This window comes from Mesoplodon bidens (assembly GCF_964165515.1).
Source record: "Mesoplodon bidens genome assembly, chromosome: 7".
NCBI lineage: Eukaryota > Metazoa > Chordata > Mammalia > Artiodactyla > Ziphiidae > Mesoplodon > Mesoplodon bidens.
This window is the reverse complement of record NC_138164.1, coordinates 107629948-107640452: the sequence shown is the minus strand read 5'-3', so window position 1 is coordinate 107640452 and position 10505 is coordinate 107629948. Positions and strand designations below refer to the sequence as shown.

At 56.7% G+C, this 10505-nt stretch overlaps 1 protein-coding gene across 1 annotated transcript; it reads left to right on the top strand.

The window, feature by feature from the left end:
- Positions 1–622: 622 nt before the first annotated feature.
- On the top strand, positions 623–10120 carry CHRM1 (cholinergic receptor muscarinic 1; the record flags this gene model as incomplete). Its single annotated transcript, XM_081239311.1, has 2 exons — positions 623–798; positions 8661–10120. The coding sequence occupies exon 2, from the start codon at positions 8738–8740 to the stop codon at positions 10118–10120; it is 1383 nt and encodes a 460-aa protein (XP_081095437.1). The 5' UTR covers positions 623–798; positions 8661–8737.
- Between the last annotated feature and the right edge of the window lie 385 nt (positions 10121–10505).

Genomic DNA, 10505 nt, shown 5'->3' with positions numbered 1-10505 from the left:
CCGCCTGGCACGCGGGCTCATCCGTCCGGCCCCGGGCGGGTGAGCCAGCCCTCTGGGTCTGTTCCAAGTTGGAGCCTCTCACGTGAGGCCCAATGTGTCATATCCAAACAGAAGGAATCTAGCTCCTTCACAGTAGGGAGGAAGAGCAGGGTGTGGGGCTGGGCGGGCGAGCGCGTGGGCATGTGCAGGGGGCAGGGCGTATGTGGAGGGAAACAGGCATGCGAATGCCGGGGTGTGTATGGTGGGGCATGGTGCACGCGGGTTGGGGTCTCTAAGGTTGGGTGGGGGAAGGATCCCGGGAAACAGTATGCCTTTGTGAGGGTGTACGTGTGTGTGTGTGTGTGTGTGTGTGTGCCGCCGAGTCTGTGTGCATTGGGTGTGGGTGTTTGTCTCCCTGTATCTGCCTTCTCTCCCGTTCTGGACTTTTACCCTTCCTGGGCTCATCTTCCTCATGTCCTACACCCTCCCTCTCAGGGCTCGAATTTGGTGCCCTAGTGGAGAAGGGGGCCACGCTCCAGGACCCAGTCCAACCCCGGACGCTGCCTGAGGCTTCCCTCCAGCTCCCCCTCCCTTCCTTTCCTCTCTTTTCTCCCTCCCTCTCTTTCTCTTCCTCCCTCCCCCCCACCCAGGCTGGCGTGCCAGGGGGTGGGACATGCCAATCACTAGCTGTGCTTCACCGGCTGCCAGCACAGGGCGCAGCTCCCCCCAGGAGCCAGGTGTTTGGGTCCCTGGAGACACCGTCGGCCCCCGGAGAGGCAGTGGAGCTGAGGAACCTTCAGACCTCTCTCCAGCCCCATGGTGAGTACATTTGGGAGGGGCTCCACTGAGGTGGGGGCAGGAGAAGCAGGGTCCTTGAGCAAGGCAGGGACCAGAACCAGAAGGAAATGGGGATGGACCCTAGACAGAGGAGGGGGCCAGGGAGGGCTCTAGAGGCCAAGGGGGCTCTGTAGCTTTGGACACTGGCTGCTCCAAGTACCCCATCTCCTGGCTTCGAGTGGATACACCTAATGTTTTTCTGGGATTCAGCTGGGAAAGGAGATGGAAACCCCCTTAGGAAACTGGACCTGGAGCCCAGAAGGGATTAGGTTGCCACATAGCAGGCAGAACCCCCAAATCCCAGGGACAGAGTGGGGAGGGCAGGGGGCCAGGGGGTAGCCCTTGCCACCAGGATCCTGTGGGAAGTTGACCCCCCCAAACTGGGGTGCCAGTCCCAGAACCTCCTCCTCTCCTCCCTCAGGGAACCCTGAATCCCACCACCCCCATCCACCTTCAACCCCTCCAAGATGGACTGAATCAGGCTGCTGGCCCGATGGACAAGCAGGATACCAAGGTGGGTGCCGGGCCAGAAGCCAGCAGGAGACCAGGTCAAGAGCTCCCGGGCTCCTGGGGGATATGGGCACATGGATGGCCATGCCAGCCAGGGAACATGGTCCTGATGTGTGCAACCACCCAGAGGGCCCTCCCTATGTCCATAGCACCTTGGGCTCCCGCAGGGCGGGTCTCGACCCTAAGTCCAGGTAATGCATAGTTACTACTGGGGACCCATGCCAGGTACCCATCCTAGGACCCCCAGAGTACAATGTGGGGATGGGCTGGAGGCCAGGAGCTCTGATTCTTGCAGAGTGCCAGCTCCTGAGCTGGCAGCTGGGGAGGGCTTGTGCGGCGTTCGTTGGGTCACTCAGACAAATGCTGCCTGGGGGTTATCGGTGCCAGTGGACAGGGGTTCACTGCTTCCCACAAAACATACCTGTGGACTGACACAGGGTCTCCTGCCCAACTGGCCGGAAGCAGCCGGACAGTCTCCTGCCCCTGAGAAATCAGCTGCTCACTGAGCTGTCAGGTGCGAGTTAGTTCTCTGCCCCTTGACCTCAGCCACTAGGCAAGCCATGATCGCCACTGCATTACAGAAGGCAGGGGAGGAAATGACGAAATGGGGCTGCAGAAGATGTGACTCTTGGCTCTTCGGCTGGGGCCTGGAGGTCTGAGAACTAGATTCCCAAGTGCAAAGGGTGTCAAGAAGGGAGTAGGTAGAGGTCACATCAGACTAAAAAGGAGCCTCCCCATCGTACAGATGGAGAGACTGAGGCTGAGGAAGGGGAAGGGACAGGCTCATGGTCACAGAAGGGACATTTAGGGGTGCAGCTGGGGCTTGGACCCCATTCTTCTCACCCTCAGCACGGCGCTGAACTCCTACCTCCCTGAGCAGGATGCCAGGGTGGGGGAAGCAGCGAGCTCTGTGAACGGGAGCTTGGGCTCCTGGGCGGGCGGGGAGAGGTGGGTGAATATCTCCCTAGGTTTCCGTTCTGCTGTGATGCCATGGTGATGCCTAGAAAGATGGAGGAGGGAGGGAGGGAGGGAGAGACAAGAAAGGAAATGGGGAGGGGAGCGCAAGGAGTGAAGAGCATGGGGCATGCGGCATGTAGAACGAGGGGCAGGGCACTTGTGATGCCACCTGGCAGAGGGAGGTCTAGGGCCCAGCCTGCTAACTGCCAGGCTCCGACGTGGTCTGGCTAAAGTTGGGCAACTGGTTAAGGTCCATCAACAGTGAGAGTATGTGGCACTGATTCTAAGGCTGATGCTCCTCTTCCGGTTCAGCCGTGCGTTTATGAAAATTTAACTGATGGCTGCTGCCCTCCGCAGGGCTAGTTGGCACTCCCAGTGGTGACTGTTGAGCCTGAAAAGGTGATAAATTGTATCAGTTCACCCCTTCCTTTCCAAGGCCAGACATCAGAGGTGGAAGTTTTATGCACCTTTAATGGTGCTACCTTCAGAGAAAAATTAACCCCGGGGGAGAGAGCCACCTCTGACAGGCTGGCTTCTGGGTTAAGGCCCCAGCAGAAGGGACGGGTCCGGAGGCCTGGCCAGAGGAGCACCCTCGATGCACGTGTGTGGTCCCAGGTGCCCAGCCCCACAGCCCTCACCTCGTACCTCCTTCTCCCCAATATTGTCCGTGCTCTCCAGCCAGGGAGGGTTCTGCCGACTTCCACGTCCAGAATCACAAGATGGCTTCACTCCCCCCTCCCGAATCTCCTCCCCAGCACCCCCCCATTCTCTGCCTCCCCTTCTGCTCTCCTTGGCCAGTGGTAAGATTCAGGAAGCCCTAGTGTTCAGGAATCCCTCTCCCCAGCAATCTCTCCCCTCCCCCTTCCTCTCACCAACCAGATGCCCGGCCCCCGGGGATTGGTCCAGGATGCTGGCGGTCAACAGTCTGGCCTGCTCTGCTAGAGGCTCTGAGCTCATCCCTTAACTCTTTGAGCCCAGGCTGATGTTTTCCTCCCCAACGCTGACAGGCGCCATCCCATGCCCGAGCCTGTCCTGTTACCTCACTCGACTTCCCTGCAGCAGGTGAGGCAGGGTTTCCTTGGTCCATTTTACAGATAAGGATGTTCTTGGGTATTTTGCTCTCAAGCCAGGTAGGGCCTCACCGAGGGGACAGGTACCTGGCAGGTGAAGGGATGCAGGAACTGGACAGAGCAGAGAGACCACACTCTGCAGCCAGTTCAAACCGCCATCCCCTCACCCCCGCCGCTGCAGGCTCATCCTCATGCGCGAACTCCTAAAGCCAATCAGAATTCCGTGTACACATTCATGGATTTATTCCACAGACATTTACTGAGCAACTGATGTGTGCCGAGCAAAGAGCTACAGCTGGACCACCCCCTTCCCACAGCACTGTGATCATACATCACCCAGAGAGCTGAACACACACACAGCCCAGATTCTAAAGGAAGGACTGATTCCTCGCTATTGACTGACTCAAACTAGGGTTTGGCCAATCTAGCTAGTCAAAGTGGGCAAGGAGGCTTTGCACCCCCCAATCCCCACAGCAGTTTAGAGTAGGGGCCCAAGAGGTTAGCCCCAGAGGCAGACTACCTGGGTCCAAATCCTGACTGCATCACTGATGAGCTGTCAGGTTCGTAAGATCTGAAAACCTCATTGCCCCTTTTGCAAATTGAAGATAATAGAACCTACTTCCCAAGGGTTTCTAACAGGTCAATTAAATCATGTATGTAATGCTTAGAGCCATGTCTGGTTATAGTAAGCAGTCGGCAAATATTAGTTGCTGTGAGAATATTAATAATATTATTAAAATCTCCCAACAACCTTCATCAGGAAGCCACAGCCCTGGGCAGAAAAGCACTTCCTGCTTCCTTTCCACCTTCCTGTACCCCAGACACCCTCAGAGGATGAGTCCCAACCCATCCTCACAAAGACTCACCCTCATCATTTCTTATTCTCACTCAGCAACGCACACACCCTCACATACAAACACTCATCCTACAGGAGGGTGACCGGGTCAGGACAATCACTTGCCCAAGGTCACACAGCAAGACAAGAGCAGAGATGGGGCTTGAAGCAGAGGCAGTGCAAGGACTTCCTTGAGGAGTCTCCCGCCCAGGCCCTGCAATCCTCATTTACCAACTCCCCCAACCCCATGGATGTTTTCACAGAATATGCTATGCAAATACAGCTTCCAGCCCCCCTTTCAACCAGATGGCTAACCCTAAGCCCCTCCTTCGTAGAAATTCTGGAGCTGCGGCTGAACCCTGGCACGCTGACTTTCAGCCCAGAGCTCGTCCCTGCAGGGGAATCAGCCACAATCACTGGAAGCCATGTTCCTCCTCAGCCATCAACTCGCTGACCCTTCAGTAGCCTTGAAGAGGCAGAGGACTGTCCCCAGTAAGGAGTTCAGGAGACTCACCCAAGGTCACACAGCAAGGACCAGAGCAGGAACCTTCTCTGGAGCAAATTACTGTCCAAGAGGGGTTTGGGGGAGGACTCCCACTTCTGATGGTGGAGGAAGGGCAGAGTCATTGACAGCCCTGTTCTTGGGCTGAATCTCAGGGGCTCAGAAGGTCCAGGGGGTGGCAAGAACCAGGGTCCAGTTCCCCAGAACTTCTGCCTTTCTCCTTCCCCGAGCTGTCCCCGATGGGAGCCCATAGGTGGGGCAGAGAGGGTCCGCCAAGCGGAGAGAGTGCAAGCATTGGAGCCTGCAGGTTCCGGGCTGAGAGAAGCCAAGGGAGGCTTCAGCCTCTGCAGCCTCACCTCTGGGATGTGGTCCATTTCACAGATGAGGGTATTCTTGGCTATTTTTCAAGCTATTTTGAGATCTTGATGCTCTCGAGCCATCTTGAGATCTTGGTTTCAGGAGCCTGTAAAATCTCCCCAGATGTCAGCCTGGTCCAACTCCTCCACTGTACAAATGAGCAGTCTGGGGACCAGAGAGGGGCTGTGCCTGGGGTCTGGAGGGGAAGAGGGGCAGGTGAGAGTTCGCTGAGCAGTGGATCGGAATGAGGGGATGGGAATAATAACAGAGGCCTCTGACTGAGTGTCATTTCAGTGCCAGGCACTTTGGATACTATTATCCCCAACAGCTCAGGGATGCAGGGCTGCAGGGAAGGAAAGGGTAAGTTGTTGCCGATGATCGCACAGCTAGGAAGGGACAGCTTGGAGATTCAGACCTAGGGCTGTGGCCCGCAATGCAGGAATTAGGGTGAGGCAAGTGAGGTACTCGCCTTGGAGCAAAATTCCAAGGTGGGGGGCTCACAAAAATACCTCACTAGTCAAGATAAATAATATTGTAATGTAATATTTTTAAAAATCAAATAGCAAACTACAGCCCACAGGTGGTCTGCTTTTGTAAATCAAGTTTTGTCAGAACCAGGGCCAGGATTAGTGCGAGGTATGGGTGATAGGGGTGTTTGTGCAAGTGCGGGGTTAGATCCTGTCTTGGCTTAAAATTGTGTTCATGATGGATGTTTTGCATTGATTTCTATTCTTTAAATATTGCATTAAAATGTTATTTTCTTGACTGGCTGAGTTTGGGGCATCTCCTTAAATTTTGCACCCAAGGCAAGTGCCTCACTCCCCCTGCCCTAGTCCTAGCCCTGCTGTGGCATAAGGGCCAAGTACAATGGCAGAACGCTTGGCTGGCCACAACATGCCCAGACAGACGGGAGGCCCCTACAGCTGCGGAGGGTACAGCCTCTCACGCCCTCAAGCTCCTCTTCTGACCCAGCCTTTGCACATCTTGGCCCAGGAAGCCACTGGGGGCTACAGAGCTGCGCCAGGGCACCCAGGGGTTGGGGGGTGAGGCAGCACCCAGTCTAGGAGTCAGGAGACCTTGAGCTACACAATGCCTTCTTCCCTGTTTTCTCTGGGCCTCAGTTGCTCGATTTCTGCAATGGGCACAGACAGCACTGAGTCCAGAAGATCAAAGGGACAAGAGTTGTTCAGAGTCACCTTGTCAAGGGTGGTTTCCACCAGCGGCCTCATGGGGAAAAGCCCCAGCGCCCGCAGTCTGATCTCAGCCTCCCGCCCAGCGCCTGACTTTGGTTAAGGGAAGAGGATGCAACAAAACTCAGTAAGCAAGATAAATCATATTTTAATGTAATATTTCTTAGTTCAAATTGGCAAACTATGGCCCCCAGGCCGACCATCAGTTTTTATAAATAAAGTTTCATTGGAACATACTGCTTGGGCTCCAATCCTGGTTCCTACCTTAGCTGTGTGATCTTGTGCATATTCTCATGCTTTTCTCAGCCTCAGTTTCTTCATCTGTAAGATGGAGAGAAAAACAACCCCTAGGTCATAGGTTCCCCATTAAGGTTAAGTGAGATACGGCACATAAGTACTCTGAGCGGCGACTGGCCCTCAGGGACGCTAAATAACAGCAATGACCGGTATTATTAGTTGCTGTTGTCCCAGTATTAGATTTTTTTTTTTTCCAGTATGAGATTTTTTTTTTCTTCTGGCTGTGCCACTCGGCTTTCGGGATCTTAGTTCCCCGACCAGGGATCGAACCCATGCCCCCTGCAGTGGAAGTTCAGAGCCCTAACCACTGGACCGCCAGGCAATTCCCCATAGTATTAGAAATTTTTAATCAAAGAAGCAGACACTTCTAGGCAGGAGGGAGCCCTCGTTACTACCCGTGCTAAGAGTCAATGGGAACTTAGTGCTTACCATGGACCAGGGCTGTTCTAAGTACTTTACATCTATTGACGCTTTAAGCCTCGCAATAATTCCTCGATGTATTAGCTAGAGACTAACATTATCCCCGTTTGTCAGTTGAGGAAACCGAGGCACATAGCAGTTACATCGCTAGCGGAGACCACACACCCAGTACGTAGTGTAGCCTGGATTCGAATGCGGACAGTCTGACTCCAGAGTCTGGGTCCTTCAACCGGGATGTCACCTGTGCCCCCTCACGTGCAAATTGTCCCAGACACACAAGCACTGACAGCCACAGCTTTTCTTGCTTGTTCTGTCACACTCTGAATTCACGCTGAGAGTCGCTGTCACACACACTGCCAGTACACCCAAGTCACACACCACCGAGGCATCCATCATGCAGGGACCCCCTCACAGACGCTAGTCTCTCTGTCGCAGACCAGGTCCCAAGAAACACCAGGGCTTGCTGGGCCCCTGCCCAACGTCTCTCCCTTGGAATTTTTCCAACAATACAGCCCCTGAAGCCACAGCTGCAGGTAGGAGGAGACCCCAATCTCTTCAACAAACAGAAGGTTGCCTGAAGCCCAGAACAGGGAGGAAGCAGCCGAAACATACAGCAGCAAGGCCGTGGCTGAGCGGTGGAGGCCTCTGCCCGGCCAGTAGTCACTAAGAGCTGTGGCTTTTCTCTCTTCCCACCCTTAGTGTCTGAGCTGGACTCCAGCTTCAGGAAAAGTCTGGGGCATCTTCTGGTTCCCCTTGCTGCCCTCCACTCAGCTGGGGCCCAGGAACTGAGTGGGGTGGTAGAGGAGTCCTCCCACGCCTCATCTGGGGCCAGACCCCCGCTTGTCTGGCAGCTGATGCCCTTGCCCCTGCTGCCTGCTTTTACTCTTGATTGTCAACCACCGACAAGTGTCCGGGCCCAGCACAACGTCCCCTGCTGCCCCCACAGAGGGTCCGATCCAGCCCCAAACCGCGCACAAGCACACACACGCAGGCGCACACACACAGCACCCCTCTGCTCTCATGTCTTTCCCCTCTCTTCTCTGGAGCCCTCCCCTGCCTTCCCATCTCTCCTTATTTGATGGAAGAATCCCACCAGATCTTCACGTGCTCCGAGAGTGAGCGAGGGAAGTGGGTTCTGATCACACTCACCACCTGTGTCGCCACGGCCAGGTCTTGGAGTTGCTCGGAGCCACGGTTGCCTCAATGAAATGGGGACCATAAGAGACCTCCTCCTACAAATGTTCAACAATGAAATTAGGTAATTCAGTTAAGTGCTTAGCACTGCTTCTGGCATGTAGTAACTACTCAGTAAATGAGAGCTTTAATAAAATTGAGTGAAATGCTTTGAAAATTTGGCAGTCCTGTATACAAAGCGAGTCTTCCCGCTCCTGCCACATGAGCAAGACAAGCATTAGTAGCGACGTCCCGATGAGACAATTGAGGCTCGGAGTCTGAATGGTGAAGTGGGAACGAGGACTCAGATCTCTGGACTCCAAAGCCATCCCCCTCCCCCTGTGCTGCTGACAAATCCATTCAAGGCTGGGAAAGTGCATTCTACGTGACCGGGCGTGGGCACCAGTAAGGGCGCTGTGACGCTGTCTGGCCTGCAGCTCTGAGAGGGCAGAGGCTTTGCTCCCAGCACCTTCCACTCTGGACTCTGGGAGACGTCCAGCAGCCCAACCCAAGCCCGTGTCCTCTCTTTTCAGGTGATGATCGCCCCCAAGGAAGGCCCGTACTGTGACTAGAGGAAGGGGCTGTCCCCCATCCACCCCGCCCAGCCACCATGAATACCTCAGCCCCACCCGCCGTCAGCCCCAACATCACCGTCCTGGCACCGGGAAAGGGTCCCTGGCAAGTGGCCTTCATTGGAATCACCACGGGCCTCCTGTCACTGGCCACGGTGACCGGCAACCTGCTGGTACTCATCTCCTTCAAGGTCAACACAGAGCTCAAGACGGTCAACAACTACTTCCTGCTGAGCCTGGCCTGTGCCGACCTCATCATTGGCACCTTCTCCATGAACCTCTACACCACGTATCTGCTCATGGGCCACTGGGCTCTGGGCACACTGGCCTGCGACCTCTGGCTGGCCCTGGACTACGTGGCCAGCAACGCCTCGGTCATGAACCTGCTGCTCATCAGCTTTGACCGCTACTTCTCCGTGACCCGGCCCCTGAGCTACCGCGCCAAGCGCACACCCCGCCGGGCGGCCCTGATGATCGGCCTGGCCTGGCTGGTTTCTTTCGTCCTCTGGGCCCCAGCCATCCTCTTCTGGCAGTACCTGGTAGGGGAGCGGACGGTGCTGGCCGGGCAGTGCTACATCCAGTTCCTCTCCCAGCCCATCATCACCTTTGGCACAGCCATGGCTGCCTTCTACCTCCCTGTCACGGTCATGTGCACGCTCTACTGGCGCATCTACCGGGAGACAGAGAACCGGGCCCGGGAGCTGGCAGCCCTGCAGGGCTCCGAGACGCCGGGGAAGGGGGGCGGCAGCAGCAGCAGCTCAGAGAGGTCCCAGCCAGGGGCTGAGGGCTCCCCGGAGACCCCTCCAGGGCGCTGCTGCCGCTGCTGCCGGGCCCCCCGGCTACTCCAGGCCTACAGCTGGAAAGAGGAGGAGGAGGAGGATGAAGCCTCCATGGAGTCCCTCACGTCCTCGGAGGGTGAGGAGCCCGGCTCTGAGGTGGTGATCAAGATGCCCATGGTGGACCCCGGGGCGCAGGCCCCCGCCAAGCAGCCGCCCCGGAGCTCCCCGAATACGGTCAAGAGGCCGACCCGGAAGGGGCGTGAGCGAGCGGGCAAGGGCCAAAAGCCCCGCGGGAAGGAGCAGCTGGCCAAGCGGAAGACCTTCTCGCTGGTCAAGGAGAAGAAGGCGGCTCGGACCCTGAGCGCCATCCTGCTGGCCTTCATCCTCACCTGGACACCGTACAACATCATGGTGCTGGTGTCCACTTTCTGCAAGGACTGTGTTCCCGAGACCCTGTGGGAGCTGGGCTACTGGCTGTGCTACGTCAACAGCACCATCAACCCCATGTGCTATGCGCTCTGCAACAAAGCCTTCCGGGACACCTTCCGCCTGCTGCTGCTCTGCCGCTGGGACAAGCGTCGCTGGCGCAAGATCCCCAAGCGCCCCGGCTCTGTGCACCGCACCCCCTCCCGCCAATGCTGATGGCCCCTCGCCTGCGTCCCTCCACCCCAGGCCCCGGTGGAAAGCGGGCAGGCGCCGTGACCTCAGACCCAGGGCCCTGCTCAGGCCCCACCAGCCTTCCCAGGCCCCTAGGTCACCTTCCTGCACAGCCCAGGGAGACCCTGCCAACTTTCCAAATTTTGCTGTTCCCAGGCAGGGAGGGGCACCCGGGGAACTGGTTTTTCTGTTCCCTGCTGGGTGGGAATGGGCCCTTCACCAGGAAGAAAGCCCAGGAGGAGGATCCGGGCTTTGGCTTCCTTGTTTGTGTTTAGACAGGAAGTCCGTCCAGGGCCAGCAGTGCGGGCCAGGAGAGAGGAGGTTTAACCGTGCAGTCATCCTTGGCCCGGGGGCTGGCCTGGATTGAGCG